The 18616-nt window shown below is 38.7% G+C and overlaps 1 protein-coding gene across 2 annotated transcripts in view; it reads left to right on the top strand.

The window, feature by feature from the left end:
* Positions 1-18616, top strand: part of KLHL29 (kelch like family member 29) — a 440315-nt gene that overhangs the window by 398807 nt on the left and 22892 nt on the right. For both annotated transcript variants that reach the window (XR_014024652.1, XM_081314123.1), the window contains exon 11: positions 7319-7512. Coding sequence is in view for 1 of the 2 variants with exons in the window: in XM_081314123.1 (XP_081170249.1) it covers positions 7319-7512 (194 nt within the window). In the remaining variant the exon portion in view is untranslated. The remainder of the gene's footprint in view (positions 1-7318; positions 7513-18616) is intronic.

Genomic DNA, 18616 nt, shown 5'->3' with positions numbered 1-18616 from the left:
AAAAAATTCAAATCCACACTTACACTGGGCACTCTGTTTGGGGAAGGCTGCTGTAAAATATTCAAAGCTGTTCATATACGTCAGCCATATGTGGAAATCACAGTAAGCCAAAACTTCATTAGATACTTCTGGTTTACTCACAACCCTACATGAAGCTGAGGAGGATATTTTTGGTGACCAATAAGCCAGAATTCTTTAAAATTGTGATGTACTATAATATCAGAAGAAGACCTAATTTTGTTGCCAATAATCTACTCAGTTTGTCACCAGAACTGCAATTTGAACTAAACAGTTTATGCAAGGAATGGTAATAGTTAAATTTCAGACTAACAGCATGTTTACGGCTAAACTTTCATTAGGTGAGCTTAACTCAAGGAAAGATGAGATATAATAAATAATATTGGTAATTATAATTTGTAGCTATTCTCTTAGCTGCTACAGTACATCATCAGCTCTCTTTGAAGTTCCTTCATGCCTGATTTTATATACAAATATTTCAGTATCAAACAGTATGCAGATATTAGCTCAGTGAAAAGCTACACGTGCTTATTCATCATGAAAATAAGTTTTTTTCCAAAATGTTGTCATATAATTTCCTCCAACCCTGCTTCCCCACCGTAGAGGTGGGAACATTAGTCTAATGGAGGTTTTTTTACTGATTTTCTATAAACTCCCTTTTAAAAAATAAGAATATGTATTGAAGCTAGGCCAGCTATTCCATCACATTCCTTTTCAAATGGATTTTTTTTTCTTTGCTATATGCAATGAGACAAAAGAATTTTAAAGAGATCCATGATGTTCATATGCCTGTAAGATTCAAGTGGCATAATAGTTTGGAATCCTTGATGTGCCTGCAGAAAAAAAAGTGTGCCTGCAGCTTTGGCCAGTCATATTTCAGCTGGAAGAAGAAAAGGAAATATACAGGAAGGACATATTTATGGGAGGCGTAGAAAGCAGACTTTTATAATACAGTATAGCGTTATTTTCCATAACTATTTTTCTGCAAAGTATCCTCTGAATAATGTATAAGGTAGTGAAGGTATGGTACATAAATTCCACATAATGATGGTACAGAAGCTTTATAAGATAAATAAATTAAAGCATTCATTCATAAAGTTGCTAACCAAGACAGAAAAGAATTAAGAGGACAGCACTTACGTGTATTCAGACACAATTCAGAAAAAGAGTAATTTACAGTATAATCCAAAGAGCTTTTTCCATTCAGTATATGTACAGAGTAAAAAAAATTAAAACGCGTAACAACTTGAGTTGATAACATGCAATGAGAAAAGCATGACATAGCTGGAATTGGGGAAAGTGGTGCAACTTGTCATGCTAGCTATTGTTTACTTTCATTTTTACATGTTTTAAAGACTTCAGTGCTTTGTATGTTTAAATAATAATTGTTGTTTCACAATATATTCTGGATATATCATACCATATTACAGTACATAACATACCTATCTATCCATCCTTTAATTTTTCAAGCAATATTCTTTATCTAATCAAAATGTCATTGGTTATGGAGGGAGATCATCATACTCCACAGAACACCAAGTTTTGGAGAAACTTAATAAAATTTAATAAAATTTAAATTTTATTTAAAAAAATAAAAACAGTTTAATGATGGGGAATCCCCAAAACATCCCAAGAATGTTTATTGACTAGTGGAAAGGGAATAGTACAATTTGTAATCCAGAAGGAGTTGCCAAACATAAGCATCTGTGCTGTGGTATTTTGTTACATATTCCATTGATTATTAATATTACCTCATGATGACAGTATAGCACAGAGGTCCCCAACATTCTGGGCACCAGGGACCGGTTCCGTGGAGAGAGGTTTTTCCACAGACCGGAAGGGGCATAGTTTTGTGTGCTGCCTGCATCTCATGGATGGGGCTTTGCTTCTTTGTGCAGACCAGTTGCTGGCATGCCGCGGACCAGTACACGTCCATGGACCGGGGGTTGGGGACCTCTGGTATAGCACATTTCCAGTACCCCAAATGGAAATGCCTTTCCTTTATCAAACATCCATATGTTTGATAGGTGAATCTCATGATAGGTGAATCTCATCTCCATACACAGATGAGGCCAAGATATGCTTTGAATGGGGGACAGCTCAGAACAGTGTTTACTAGTTCTCACAGTACTAGTGATTCTCAACTTATGAACACAATTGAGCCCAAAATTTCTGTTGTTAAGTGAGACATTTGTTAAGTGAGTTTTCTCTGATTTTATGACCTTTCTTGCCACAGTTGTCAAGAGAATCACTGCACTTGAACCCAATTGTTAAATGAATCCAGCTTCCTCTTTGACTTTGTTTGTCAGAAGGTCACAAAAGGAGATCCCATGACGTTAGGACACAGCAGTGTTCATAAATATCAACCACATATCAAGCATCTGAATTTTCATCACATGATCATGGGGATGCTGCAGAGGTCGTAAATGTGGAAAATGGTCATATGTCACTTTTTCCAGTGCCATTGTAGCTTTGAGTGATCACTAAATGATCTATTGTAAGTTAAGGATTGCCTATACTGTTTCTCATTCTGGCTGATTTTGCAGGCTGAGATTAGAGTCCTTGCCCTCACCCTTTTCTTCCCTCTAGTTATAATTTTGTTTTTCTGCCCAAGAGTATTAAAACCGAGTGTGCAAACAGTGAGAGCAACAATACAAGTCACATGATAGCTCCTTCCCATGATAACATGGGAATTGACTTGCTGTTCAACTCCTCCACAGGGGGTTGGCAGGAGGGCAGAGGTCGGCCTCGAGGCCTCTCGTTTGTGGAGTCCCTCAGGGGTCGGTCTTCTCACCTCTCCTGTTCAATATCTATATGAAGCCACTGGGTGAGATCATTCGTGGTTTTGGGGTTGGGTTTCATCAATATGCTGATGATACCCAGCTCTTCATCTCCACCCCAAACCACCCCAGTGATGCCCTCGATGTGATGTCCTGTTGCCTGGAGGCGGTTAGGGTCTGGATGGGGAGGAACAGGCTTCGGCTCAATCCCGACAAGACTGAGTGGTTGTGCGTGTCGGCATCTCGGGAAATTCAGATTATTCCACCTCTAATTATGGGGGGTGAGCTATTACCCCCCCGTAGATAGGACTTGCAACTTGGGTGTCCTCCTAGATTCACAGCTCTCCTTGGAAGATCATATCGAAGCTGTGACTAGGGGGGCCTTTGCCCAGGTTCGCCTGGTGCGCCAGTTGCGGCCCTATCTGGACCGGGATGCCTTGCGTCACTCACGCGCTCATGACCTCTCGTTTAGACTACTGCAAGGCTCTCTACATGGGGCTGCCCTTGAGGACCACGCGGAGGCTTCAGCTGGTGCAGAATGCAGCCGCGCAAGTGGTGTTGGGGGTCTCCCGATACTCCCATGTAACACCTCTACTCCGCGAGCTGCATTGGCTTCCAGTTGCCCTCCGGGTGAGATTCAAGGTGCTGGTGATGACCTATAAAGCCCTAAATGGCATGGGTCCAGTTTACTTACGGGAGCACCTGCTGCCGGCATCAACTTCCCTTCGTCCAGTGTGCTCCCACAGAGAGGGCCTCCTCAGGGTGCCGTCAGTCAGAGAGTGTTGACTGACGACCCCCAGGGGGAGGGCGTTCTCTGTGGGCGCGCCAGACCTTTGGAACCGTTTACCGGTTGAGCTCCGGACGGCTCCTGACCTTCGCTCCTTCCGCCGTGATCTAAAAACTTATTTATTTGAATCAGCTGGCCTGGTCTGATGGGTTTGGGAATTTTAATATTAATTTTAATTAATTTTATTGTAATTGGGCTTAATATTTAATTCTATCTTAACTTTTGTACATTGTATTTTTTATTGTATTTATTGCCCTGTACACTGCCCTGAGTCCTTCGGGAGAAGGGCGGTATAGAAATTACACTATTATTATTATTATTATTATTATTATTATTATTATTATTATTATTATTATTATTATTATTATTATTATTATTATTATTATTATTATTATTATTATTATTATTATTTTAAGCTGCAAATCCTGTCACGTTAGCAGCTGCCAGCTGGTTTATCGTTATGTGAAGTCATGGAAGAGAATTCCTCCATTCCCCCCAAAACACCAAATTTAAGTGTTCCAGTTATTCATTTCCATTCTCCTGGAATAGTAGGTAACCTTTTGATCTGCAACAGCTATTCTTGGGTCCAGACTTGGAAAGAATTACTTTGGAGAAAACAAAGAAAGTGGAGGTCAGAAACACTTTGGCCTAGAAAAGAAATTATTTGTAGCAGCTTAATGTCCATTTAAAACTTAATCCCCTGCTTTGGAGCAGGATCAATAAACAAGTAATATGAATCTGCTTCCAGAAAGTCTTCCAAAGAAATGGAATCTGAAGAGTAAAAAACATAAAAATTAAAATGTAGTTTGAAGCATGGCAAATGGATGCAACATGGTTACAAGAAGGTGAAATGTGCCTATTTATACCAGTGTGCCATCTTACTAGTACTATTTACTGGAATAAATTTAAGAGAAACATTCTTCTTATACCTGAAGACATCACTCGGGGAAAAAATGCATGTTTCTTTATCTACTTCCAGTTAGCCGTACCCTTTGAACAAGCTCTCTCTGATAGAGAGCTTATACAGTAGTAGACCATCATTTAGCAATTGAGTTTTCCTCATCTTGCATTGTAGCATAGCAGGAGATCTTCAACAAAACTTTTAAGTTCTATCATCTTTGATGGATAAGTATCCGGCTTTTGTCACAGCAGTTGAATGAAATTGCTGAGTAAACAGAAAAAATATTATACAGTATATATGTATGAAACAAGCAGAAAATATAAAGAAGCAAGCACAATGAATCTGTTACTTTTTTGTGAAGCAAAGGTAGCAGACACATAAGAAATATATTATGTTCCATAACATAAATTCTGTTCTGATTTGAAAAATACAAAGCTCAGTATCTCAAACATACTAATGTCAGAACCTTCCAGAGCTATATCCAATAGGTTTTTATTTAATAATCTCTTTCACTCTGACAGAATAAGAGTAGGAGACTGACAGGCGAAATGTAATTCTCCTTCCACCAAAGAAAACACAGATTTGTATTTGGGGAAAGAGCAAACATCTCAGAACATTTTAGTTGTCTTCTTATCTTGTATACTCTGGCCTACCTATAGGCATAAAATTACTTGTGTGAGATTGAAATATCCAAATGTAAATCCCAAAGCCATGTTTTTGGAAATAAACATTGTAAAATGAAATCTACCCTAGGAATATAAGAGTTAAACATTTTGCTTTTCTCACTTCAACTTTTTTTTCCTATGAAGTACTTAGAATATTTAAAGTATCTTTTGCATTGCTTATGAATGTCTCCCTTTATTTAAGGTCTATGTGGTAGCCATTCATGTTACTCTATTTTCAACAGTATTTGAAATTAAGATCATGTACGTATTTTGGCAACAGGTTAAGTTTACTTTGCCTTTAATTTTTCCTCAGTTCCTTTCTTTTATGTTATTGATGAAATATTATTGGTCCCTCAACCTACCTCTGCAGTTTTTAACTAGGAGATTCTGAGGCATCACTAAAAGGTTATTAAGAATATGACTGTACATTTCACAAAAGAAAAAAAATGAATGAAGAATCCTGAATGCCAATAACATTCATATTTATTACCTCCATAGTTGCCAGTGGCATTAGGCTCTGGATATGTATGTGTGCAAGAGCAGGAGAAAAAATGGTAATGCTTATAGTTTTTTGTCTCCCACTATTAGATTGAGAAATTTAATACTGAACTGGCTATGCTGCATTCCATGGCAGTGTGTAAACACCATCTCTCTTCTTTTTTTTCTTCTGTCTGCAAGTTTATTTTGATTGCTGCCATTTTAGCTTTAAAAATAAGTGTCTGAACTGGTGATCTTGTTCAAAATGAATCTTCATCTATGGGTTATTAACTATACATCTTTATGGCCAGCGGCTTGATTAAATTTTACACCAATGACCTTAGAACTAATTTAGCACTCTGATGCATATACTTAATCTACTATGAGATAAGGGAAGAAGAATGGAGTGGTAACATCTTAGATTTTCAGCATGATACAATAAAATGGGGCAGCTTTCTTCACACAGTGAAAATTAAGCCAACTTCCATGTCCCCAAAATATTTGATAAATTTAATAATTAATAACTGGGGCAAAGAGTTATCATACTATGTCATGTCTGAAAAGCAGATGAACTTCAATTGATGTGTGTCATTTGCTTTCCTCTAGTTGCTGCTAGATATCACTGCACTGATTTGCAAGGATTGTCTCTTCTGTTCTAATTAACTGAAGTTAATTAATTGGAGACATCTTGACAAAGGAATCCTGAATTATTTTAGTCAAAAATATAATTAGATTTGAGAGGCATATGTAGAGAATAAGTTTCATTTTCTCTTCTGTTCATTTGCTAGCTCACTCTATCACTGCCTGCCTTAACATGGTAGAAGGGCTTTCTTGATAAGAACAGAAGAAGCTATTGAAAAGAAAGGAATTGATATGAGATGAAAATGAATATAGGCCTGCCTGTCACATAGCCTGGATCCATTGGATCAGAGGTCCCCAACCTTTTGGGCACCAGGGACCGGTTTCCATGGACCAGAGGGTGCGTGGTTTTGTGTGCTGCCTGCATCCCACAGATGGGCCTCTGCTTGTTTGCCGCGGCCCGGTACCAGTCCACGGACCAGGGGTTGGGGACCCCTGCATTGGATGATTGACTGTTGCTTGGGTCTACCTAGTGAATTTAACCCTTTCTAATACATCTAAACAGAGCTTATCTCTGTTTGCTTTCTTTTCTTTATGCCATTACTTTCCAGTGGCAAAGGATTCCAGAATATATATATATTCTGTATGTGTATACACACACACACACACACACACACGCACAGAGAGAGAGAGAGAGAGAGTTGGGAGTAGTTAATTTTTCAAAATGGAGACTTTATTTATAGGCAGTCTGTACTTCTTAATTCAGTTGTAGGTGGTTTTATCCGTTTATATGTTTATTGGTGTGAAGTTTATTTATTTTAGGATTGGGAGAATGTAATCTCAAGAATTAGATTCAGCTGATGTTAAAAATATTAAGCTGACAGAATCAGGTAGTTGGGCAATACACAAGAATTCTAGCTAGCTACATCTACATGTATTTTCCTTTTTTGTTGAGGTAATCATTCAGAGTCAGCCTTGTTTTGGAAAAATATGGTAATTGTCAACTGGATGCATTATTAATGAGACTAGAAAATATTTATGGAGATGTTTTCTTGACAGGTGAAGATTCATCTCTCTAACATCTAGGTTTATTCATCTGTCTTCGTTCTAGGTATGACACCATCACCAATCAGTGGGAGACAGTTGCTCCTTTGCCAAAGGCGGTGCATTCTGCAGCTGCAACTGTTTGTGGTGGAAAGATCTATGTGTTTGGAGGCGTGAATGAAGCTGGCCGAGCTGCTGGAGTCCTTCAGTCATATATTCCACAGACGAATGCATGGAGTTTTATAGAGTCACCAATGATAGGTAAAAGTAACATGCTTCCAGCTTTGACTTGAAGATGGGGAAGGAGAAATGCCTATGCTGTTGATTTATTGACAATGAATTCAAATTTTAATGTATTTATAGAAAATAATTAGAAAAGTATAATTTTCTAAGATGATGAATTTTCTCATTAGTTAGGCTAATGGAGTTAGCACCCTGAAAGCCCACCCCCACCCTGCTTTCAATTAATATTAAGAGAGGGAAAGGGATGAAAAAAAGAGGAAGGAAGGAAGGAAGGAAAGAGAGAGAGAGAGAGAGAGAGAGAAAGGACATGGTTGCAAAGTAAGTCAAGGGAATATATGCCATATATTGTTATAGTATTATGGTTATTTTTTAAAATTGGAGTGTTTTAGTGAAAAGGCAGAACAAAGAGACAATGGGTGCCATTAGCCTATGATTCCTACATCAGAAATATTGATGGGCTAGTTTAGATGTAGTTTTACCACACTGTCCTCACTTTTCAGTAATCCAAACGGGACCTCACATGCTCATCGTTCATCATAAATGCAAGGTGGTTCAGAAATAGAGGGATCCTTATTTGAGCACACATGTTTTCATACTTTGGTTTGTTAGAAGATTTCCATACGCTACAATTGTGATTTTTCTATGCTTGACGGTTTCCATGTGAACATGTTATGTTGTGCTTCTCCACCCCCAACTCAGAGGTATTCTTTCTTATCATGAACATGTGTCCTCTGATTTCTAGACTACAATAAACATATTGTTAACTTTCCCTTGCCCATTGCAGAAGAAGCGATTCAGGACTTGTTTGTAGCATTGATTTACGGGTGTAACATTGCCTCTGTTCCTTCGCTGTTGTTAATGCTCAACTAAACATGACATGACATGCATATGATGTACCATGAAATACCCAGCAGGAAGACATTAACCAGTGGTAATCAAGTTGGTGCATTAGAGCAAGGCAAGCAGCCTCATTCCCCATCACTTTCTATTCCTAGAATCTTCTGAATGATATTATGAAGTTTTCTTGTCCTCTTAACAAAATGGCAAAACTTAATACATTATGCAAAGAAAACCCCACTCCTGCTCTCTAAAACATTTGCAAAAGCAGTTAATATCCTCAAACTATTACAGTGCCAACCATTGCAGTCTAAAAAACAAACAAACACCAATACTCTGCACATTTGTAAATAGGGCCCTAAGAAAAGTACCAAAACTGCAAGTTATGAAACGACATGTATGCTTCCTCAAATAAAAGTAGCTAATTGACAAATGTCTGCATAATCATCAAGGAGTATTAATTGAAGCTGTTGTTACCGGTATTTTGATTAGGTCCAAAAATAGAATGTTTTGAGTGACAGTTTTTAAAGAAATGAAATACAAAGATTTCATTATGATGTTAAAAAATAGAGCAGATACTTCTACAGATAAAATGGATTCCCTTACTCCATTTTCAGTTGAATCTAAAACCATGACAATATTTGAGGGAGAGAGGTTTTTAATAAATAAAAGGAAAATCTTTTGAAAGGTGAGGTTCAGTCACAAATTTTCCATAGTGCTTTCAAGTGTGCTTTAGAGAATACCCATCTGCCTTGTTGCCTCTTTGCTAAAGTCATCACGCATGAGAAATATTTTATATTCTTTTGTCATTTGAAGTACATGGGTGGGATTATTATTTGCATCCTCAAGAGTTTACATTTTCGCTTTTCGCTTTAGCGATGCCTATTCTGCAGCTGAAACCACATATTAAAGCAATCCGAGTTGTCTGCTCTGTTTTGGTTTTGAGATTTCTTCTGGATCGTTGTTCTGATGTGGTATAGAGTCAGCTCAAGTTGACTTCACTAAATGGCAATCTAGTAATATGACAACTGGAGTGCTCTTTCTTACTTTATTTTTAGAATTCTTTTGACAATGCAGCCAGTCGTTGTTGCTAAAACACAAGAGAGAACTTCATTATTCAAAGTGGTGCTTATATCCTGTTAAGCTTTAGATTTTTAAGTGGGGGGGGGAAGAAGGAACCAATTTTTAAATCTTAACTCAATAACAGTCCATAGAATATCAAGAGGAATCCCTTTTTTTGCCAACTGTTCTTTGTAAGAGCTGATGAAGTCTTTAAGAGTAAATAGCAGGTTTACAAAATCACAATTAATTATTAATATTTGGAAAGGCTAAAATATTTCCAGATGCAAAGTTAAAGTGCATCTTTCTGGTTGTTACTCGTGGTAGTATAATAATGTTGATTAATTTTTGGACTAACCTAGACTGATTGCACAGGATAGGAAACACTTATAGCTTGAAAGTTGAACCAAGCTTTTTTATTAGACAGGTAGTCCTTGTTTAGCAACTATCTCATTCAGCAACTGTTCACAGTTACAACAATGATGAATAAATGATTTTATGACCGATGCTTGTATTTACAACCTTTGTAGGTCTGCAAAAGTATGATTATAAGCAAAGTTGCATTTCACTTAGCAACCTACTTCATTTAACAATCAAGTTGCTGATCCTAACTGTGGTCACTAAACATGGACTACCAATACTAAACTGGTCTCTATCATACAGGCCAGGAAATGAATCAGTAGCGAGTCACTATTGTGGCTCAGTTGTTGCTTGAAGCAAATGTGTACTTAATTCTCTTTAGCAGTCCAATGAATAATCAGTCTCCTATGGAATAGATTATTTCATGAAGTGATATGTTCCCCATGAAAACTAGAAATGCTCAAGCAATCTTGGACCAAGTAGGATTGAACCTGATGACCTCTGAGGCTACTTCCAACTATGATTCTATGATGTAATTCCTGAGGCATAGATCCATCAAACCAGAAGAGAACTTTAACATCTATATATGAAACATCATAGATACAAATATAGTTATTATTTAGAATGAATCATAGTGAACATAAGCATGGATGCACATGTAAGAACTAATAGTGAAAGGCAGTGGTTCTCAACCTTTTCTTCTCCATGGAACATCTTTAAATATCTTTTGTGGCCACAGACCCCATAGACATAACTTGAGATTTAAATTATAACATTTCTTCAAGCCTGTGATGACATCAAGGCCCCCCAGGGGTCTGCATATCACAGATTGAGAACCACTGGTATAAGATATTAGCATGATCGGTTCTCTCTCGGTCGGTTCTCTCTCCCCTCCTGTTCAACATCTACATGAAGCCGCTGGGTGAGGTCATTCGTGGTTTCGGGGTGGGGTATCATCAGTACGCTGATGATACCCAACTGTTTTTCTCCACCCAGAACCAACCCAGCGATGCCCTCGCCGTGATGTCCCGTTGCCTGGAGGCGGTTCAGGTCTGGATGGGGAAAAACAGGCTTCGTCTCAATCCCGCCAAGACTGAGTGGCTGTGCATATCGGCATCTTGGGCTAACCAGATTATTCCACCTTTAACGATGGGGGGTGAGGTGTTACCCCCCGTTGATAGGGCTCGCAACTTGGGCGTCCTCCTGGATTCACGGCTCAATTTTGAAGTGTGCCATCAAAAGCCCAGGGGGGCTTTTGCCCAGGTTCGCCTGGTGCACCAGTTGCGACCCTATCTGGACCGAGATGTCCTACGCACAGTCACTCATGCGCTCATGACCTCCCGTCTAGACTACTGCAACGCTCTCTACATGGGGCTGCCCTTGAGGACCACTCGGAGGCTTAAGCTGGTGCAGAATGCGGCCGCGCGAGTTGTGATGGGGGTTTCCCGATACTCCCATGTAACACCTCTACTCTGCAAGCTGCATTGGCTTCCGGTTGCCCTCCGGGTGAGATTCAAGGTGCTGGTGATGACCTATAAAGCCCTGAATGGCTTGGATCCGGGATATCTGAGGGAACACCTGCTGCCAGCATCAAGCTTCCTTCGTCCAGTGCGCTCCCACAGGGAGGGTCTTCTCAGGGTGCCGCCAATAAAAGATTGTCGGAGGATAACACCCAGGGGACGGGCCTTCTCTGTGGGTGCGCCTGCCCTCTGGAACCAGCTGCCCGTGGAGCTTAGGACTGCCCCCGACCTCCGCACATTTCGCCGGGACCTGAAAACCTGGCTCTTTGAGCTCTTCCGCCCAGGCTGAGAATTTTTAACTGGGGTTTTTAATTCTAGGGATGATTTAATCTTTTTTAATTTGTTTTTAACTTTTGTATTGGTTGTTTTAAATGCCCTGTAAACCGCCCTGAGTCCTTCGGGAAAGGGCGGTATATAAATTTAATAAAATAAATAAAAAATAATAAATGATGACGGTCTTAACCTATTTCGGCAGAAACATTAGCCATATTAAGTAGTCATTTTTATTTCAAAATATTTTATCTGTCTTTTACATATATTTATAATGCATTATAAAACAAATATATATCACTGTAAGTCAAAATGCAGTTAATTGAAATTGCAAAATGCAAAGATTAGTAAAATAAGTTGCTCAATCTGCAGACTTTATCAGTTGTTGCTAGCACAAATATCCAATAGCGCAGATAAAGCATAGGATTGAAATAAACCTGACTACTAAACTGTTCCATTTAACAGAATATATTCTCTCATGGACAACTTTCCCTGATCTGGTAACTTCTCAGTGTCTTGTCTTAACTTAGAAACATTGGCCATGCTTACTTGAACCCCTCTAAAATGTTAATTTCCATAATGACAGCTGAGTTAACCCTCAAACCACCCATTTAGAAAAAAATATAATGGATTGCCAACATTTGTAAATAAAGTTTACATCTCTAATGTTATAACATTTGGGATTAGTCTTTCTAATAAATCCAAACTCTATTCAGCTATTTCTGGCATGACAAATTTGAACCTGAATACCAAAAGGCTTCATTCTCCAGATGAACTACAGGTAATTGGTGTATAATTAAAGTTTGATTTTTTAAAAAGACATCCCTAATAAATAATGAAGGAAAAAAGGATGTAGGAAAGTGGTTTTAATATGTATTATTGTGGACATAATTCCCCTAATTATTTAATCACTGCGCATGCAAGCTATAAATGTGCCAATTACCCAAACCCCAGTCCAACATGCAAAAAAAGGCCAAGCCGCATTCATTGTTGCACTTAGATATTAAACCACCCTTGGACAGTCTCTGAAGCAAACACTCATAAGATGGAGTAGAAGTCTATCAAATGGCTGGTTGGATCAAAAGCCATTCCACCGAGAGTCTGCTAAAGAAAGAGACAGATTTGGTTCTCCTGAGAATTTCCAAATTGCACATTTATTAAAGCGAAGATGCTTTGACAGTTGTGATCTTGCATATTTAGAAAGCCCTGTTTAGAGAAGGTAAGGAAAAAGTCTCAAAAACTTTCATGCACACTTTTTTAACATCTCAAACCTGATGTGGAAAAAAGACAAAATAAGCCTAAGAATGGAGAAGGGGGCAAACAGAAATTGAGATTAATCAGAATTCACAGTTATCCGTTCCCACTGCAGTATCATGTACATATTACAAGCCTGGTGCGCAGTGCTTTTCGTTATTATATCGTACCTGAGGAACATGATCAGGTAGATGGCATTTTCTAAGGTAATTCTTTCTGGCCTCGTTGAGGCATCTGGTGGATGGAAGCTTTGGAATTTTACTCCTGCCTTGAAAAGGGCCGAAAAGGAACAACTCCAACATGGTTGCATATATGTGGCCTTTTTTACTTACATGGTGGAGATTGTTGCATGTGAAAATATATAAGTGCCTTGTAAATAGCAATGTAGTCTTCCAGAGGGAAACTGAGATACCAACTTTCCTGAGGTTTTCATCCTTCCTTCCTTCAGAGTTGGTTTGTTCTGCAGGCTTACATTGTGCAGTTCATCCTGGCAATATGAACATAGTACATAATGACTGTCTCTTTTGGCAAGGATTCACAGTTACAACAGTGCTGAAAAAGTAACTTTTGCAGCAGTTCTCACATTTACGCCTTTGCAGATCTGTAAAGAAAAGGAAAGCTGAAGTAAGATCATAAGCGCAATTGTGATTGCACTGAGCAAACGACTTTGCTTATTGACCAAGTTGCCAGTCCGCAGGGCTTTTTTTCTCATAGAACGCTCAGAACGGAGTTCCGGCACCTTTTTGGGATGGAACCTTGTAGAGTAGGCAAGGCGGGTTGTATGACATGTGTGAGTTCCGGCACCTTTTTCTTTTACAAAAAAAGCACTGCCAGTCCGAATTGTGATCACTAAACAAGGACCTAATGTATCAAGATGCACAATTCCCAGGTCTAATTTATATCCCTAAATTACCTTATAATAAATGATTACTGTGGTTTTCTTTGAAAAGTTGGAACCATTGTTACATCCTTATGCACAGTGGACACAAGAGATAATATCTTGGGGAAAGTAGTCCTCTGAAAATGGCTATTTTTTCCTCCTGCTGACAAATAACTGATTTTGCTGCCAAAGTTTGTTCTTTGGTAGCGCACTCCCCAGGTTCAAACAGGGATAACTAAGAATGACTCAAGACCATCCTTAGATGACCATGGACGTATCTAGGAAGAGGAATCTCAATGCTTGCAATTTTCAGTAGGAGCAGCTAAAGCAGGCATGTCAAACTGCTGGCCTACGGGCCGGATGCATCACACCAAATTTGCACCCACCCCATTGCCGGCAATGGAGAAAAAGTCCCAATACATCGTGCGACGTCATCTGACGTCATGAGTTTGACATGCCTGAGCTAGAGGATCATGTCTTCATCCTTTCCTTTCAATTGTTTGTTCTTTTTATCCTTTCCTCAGGTTTTGATTGTAAAAGAAGTTTCTTTTTTCACTTTCATTCTTATTTTTAACGGTTAATCAACTGGTTGAATGCTGATTTATTCTAACTCCTTGCTGAATTTTAATGTGATTTCTTTGCATTTTTTATTGCTTTATAACACCAACTTTTTTGGGTAGTTAAGGCAATCGAATTTGATTTACATTTACATCAGTTTTTCACTATAAGGATTTTGTACGCTCTTAATTTTTAAAAGCTCTAGTCTTATTTCTTTTAACTTCTGAAGGGAATCTGCCTTTTTTCTATTCCATTTTCATTGTGGGAAATATTAGCTCAATTCTTTCTACGCTTATTTTGTTACGATATATCTACTTCCTCTGTCCTTGAGAGGTACTATTTATGTTTGGATGGGAAACCTCAGCTACGGGAAAGTTTTGGACGGTATTAAAATTGTAAATAATGCACCAGCTTAATGATAAAGCCCTTTGGGAAGCCTTTGGAAAACAAACTCAAATTGAAAACTTAGATGAAAAGTTTGATAAAATAACAAGAGTTTTAAAGCAACCCAAAGATGACACTCACCAGACTTGCAACCAGATGGATCGGAGTTCCTGGCAGATTTGAAGGAGAAGGAGCCTGGTTTGAAAATGGCAGGCTTGCTGGAGAAAGCTGAAAGGGGCAAGAAATTTAAAGACTTAGAAATGACCAAATTGATGAGTGATGGACTGGACTTTCTCAAGAAGATTGATGGAGATTGGGAAATGGGCATGCTATATCTTATCACTGAACAATTGTCAAGAGACACTGCATTACAACTTGTAGGAGAATTCTTTGAACAACCACATGCTGCAGAGATGTTTACAACAAAGATTTATGATCTTGGGGAATGAGATGCAATTGGGGAAGATCCCAGTTGGATTTTAAGGAAAAGTTTTATCATTAAGAATCAATCAAGGATAATTGATCCTGGACAGACTAGAGATAAAGGATTGTGGCAATTTATAGTAGTGGACTTTGTTAAATACAATAAAAGATTGTTAAGACGGGGGCTTTGAAGTTTAATTTTATAGTTGGTTTTACCTGTTAACTAACTTTTTAAAAAACCATATAAAGACCAGATCAAATTGATTGGCTAAATTGATTTATAGAAGTTCATAATTTGTGGGCCTGTTTCAAGAGGAGGAAGAACTATTATTCTTGGAATATATTTATCAATATTCAACTAAGGGAGACAATCTATGTTATATGTGTTTTTAAGGCACTTTTTAAATTTCTTGCTTAGTTTTGCTTTGTTCTTGCATTTTTTCCCCTTTTCTGGAGTTTGTATTTTCACATTGTGAATAAAATAAAAAAATAATAATACAAAGAGTTAACTATCTTGTCATGCAGACACAGGAAAATTACATCAAAACGTGTTTCAATTTTGCCTGGATAATCTGCAGTTGGCATATAAATTAAAGTTCTTGCACTTTTTCCTAAGATGTTTATGTTTTATTTTGCATTTCACTTAATACTTTTTTATTTTATACCTCAACCTATGAAGACTCTAAATCAGGGGTGTCAAACTTAATTTCATTGAGGGCCGCATCAGCATTGCGGTTGCCCTCAGGGGGCCGGGTGGGTGTGGCCTGGGTGGGCATGGCCTACTGGGTGGGCATGGCTAGAGTGTGTATGGCCTACTGGGTGGGCGTGGCCGGCCCTACATCGTTTGCATCAAGGGTGCCTATGGGGGCCGGGGCAGGAGTGGGACAGATCTGAGGGTCTCTGGCAGGAGAAGGGTCTCTGGGCCAGAGCCAAGGCAGTGGGGGCTGTTCCCTCACTGTTTCCAGGATGGCTTCGCGGGCCACATGAAACCACTTTGCGGGCCGGATCCGGGCCCCGGGCCTTGTGTTTGACATGTCTGCCCAAAATCTTTACTCTTCAGGGCCTCTGTACTGTAGCATTTTGGGTGGGGGATGGGCAACACTAATAAGATAGCTTGTCCCAAACTAATATTTTAACATGGGATTATCAGGCTTTGAAATAATAACACCGCTCTAGTTCAGCTTTGAGAGATTGTCCCTGCTTCATAAGCAAGAATGTGTTCTGATTTAAACTCTAAATCTAGCTATTTGTTCTTCTAATAGATCTTGCACTTTTTTCATTATAAAGGTTTGATCTCACTAGAATTACTCATGAGCAATAATTACTATTTCTGTAACCTGTTTAGCCTTTCCGACTCAGGGATAAGCTCCCAGCCTGAGATTCATTACTACAAAATACACAGAGGGATTGTTCCTCTTTTTGGGTAGGTGTGCACTTTGAATAATACAAAGTTCCTGCCTCCTTTCTTCAAATACATTAGAAGCTGGTTATGTTTTGGAGGCAGAAGCAGGTTCTTCTCGTTTCTTTTCCAAAATTCAGGATTCAAAAAGAGAGAGAGAGAGAGAGAGAGGTGGGGAATTCCAGATTCTGTCAGGTTTTATTTACACTTCTGTTGAAGAGGGGATACATCTAAACAGAAATACAGCAAGCAGTCGCTGAATCTGTCTTACTACTGGTAGTAGAATATCCTTCATTTAAGCAGAGTTTTCAGAAAAATGTCATTATTGTTTTCCATTTTATGCTATATATCTTTAAAAAATATTGATTCTATGAATTGTATCTGACTTTCATTATAAACACTGCTACTTGTAAAAGTTCAATTTCTTTACAAAATGTTTTTTTCTACAGTTTCCTTATTTTTATTTGTAGTTCACTAGTGAATGCTTTTTTCTTTTTGGCCTGTCTTCTATGTAATTTGGGAGATAAAGAGGGGATAGTCAGTGTGGTTCAGTGAGCAAAATATTCCTGGTAGACTTTATAGTAGCAAAAGCAAAATCCCAAGTGATGAAACTTACACAGACACAGGATAGGTTGGATTCATAGTAAATTGGAAAGCATGCAGTAGAGACATATGAGTAACTTCTTATTACCTGAAATTGTAGAATAGCAAATTGTGTGGTCTCTCTCCCTTTGAATAGGGAAGAATGAAGAAAATATTCAAGTGCTAGTTTAAAGGAGCTCCATAAGTGCCAAGCTGTCCTATCCTTTTGGGGTTTTGTTAGTTGTTTATTTTTTCCTCCTCCTCCTCCTCCTCTTCCTCCTCCTCCTCTCTTGCTTGCATTGCTTTTAGGGGCTTTGCATGTTAGCAGTGCTAGAACATGTCACTAATTCAGTCACCCAGTGTGCCTGGATCATAGACTAATGGCTTTAAGGAACAGCAGGAGCTCTTGACAATTGTCTGAAATCTATAAGCATTCATCTATAAGCATTCTCTCAGGAATGCTTTATTACTTTTATTCCCCTCACCCCTTAGGCAGCCCCTCTTAGTTCTCCCAGCTGGGTGCTGTTGCGGGAGATAATGCCCATGCTACATAAGGATCCATGTTAAATAGTGACTTTCTTTGACTCTAAATTAAGCCCAAGGAATATCACTACTTACCTTGAGATACTGAAATTTTGTATGATTTTCCTCACAATAATCCTTACCTTTCTCGCTTAGGAGCATAGGTTTCCTTTCATAGATTTGATAGAAGCTTATTTTCACATGGTGACTGCCTACCATTGGAGTTTGATTCCTTATCCCTATGATCAGTTTAGAGCAGTGGTGGGATTCAAGTATGTGAACCACCGGTTCTCTGTGTGGATGCCACTTCCAGAAGTCCATTCGGGGCCTGGGCAACAAGAAATTAGCTATCGGTTCTACCAAAGTGGTGCAAACTGGCTGAATCCCACCACTGGTTTAAGGGCATATTGGTAAAGGTATCTAAATTATGTAGTAAACGTTTAAGCAAATAGTTGTTACATTTGCTTCTTATCCCATCTTTCTTTTATTTGTAAAACAAGTTGTTCATGGGATTGTCACACCACTTGTCAAAGTAAGGAACTTTACCACACTAGAACTAGTGAATTATTTAATGTAATAATTAACACTAAGAAGTCTCTCTCTCTCTCTCTCTCTCTCTCTCTCTCTCTCTCTCTCTCTCTCTCTCTCACACACACACACACACACACACACACACACACACACACACACACAAGGTGAACCAGTGTAAGATCTGGAAAGCTAACTTGCAATCTCTTTCAGCTCAGAATGCTTTGTTACCTTAAACTACCCTGTTTACCTGCCCCCAGACAAGAATGTTACAGGTGCGGTTCCTAGTCACCTCATCTCCCATATCGCATGCATTCCACAGGTGTGGATGTTAAGTTTTCTGCTATAGTGTAGGCGCTTCACTATCAAACTCCCTCAGTATCTGATGTTGCCTCTGACAATATACTACTATTTCACTACTCTGAAATACACTAGTAGCTTTGGCAAGCAAAGTCATTTTGATCAAGGAATGATGCAGTTTGTTGCATTCAGGAGGTAGAGCTTTTACCTGTACTTCAGGCCTTTGATTGTATATTAGCCCAGATT

The sequence above is a fragment of the Vipera berus genome (assembly GCF_964194415.1).
Source record: "Vipera berus genome assembly, chromosome: 1".
NCBI classification, from domain to species: Eukaryota; Metazoa; Chordata; class Lepidosauria; order Squamata; family Viperidae; genus Vipera; species Vipera berus.
This window is presented reverse-complemented; position numbering and strand designations above follow the sequence as displayed.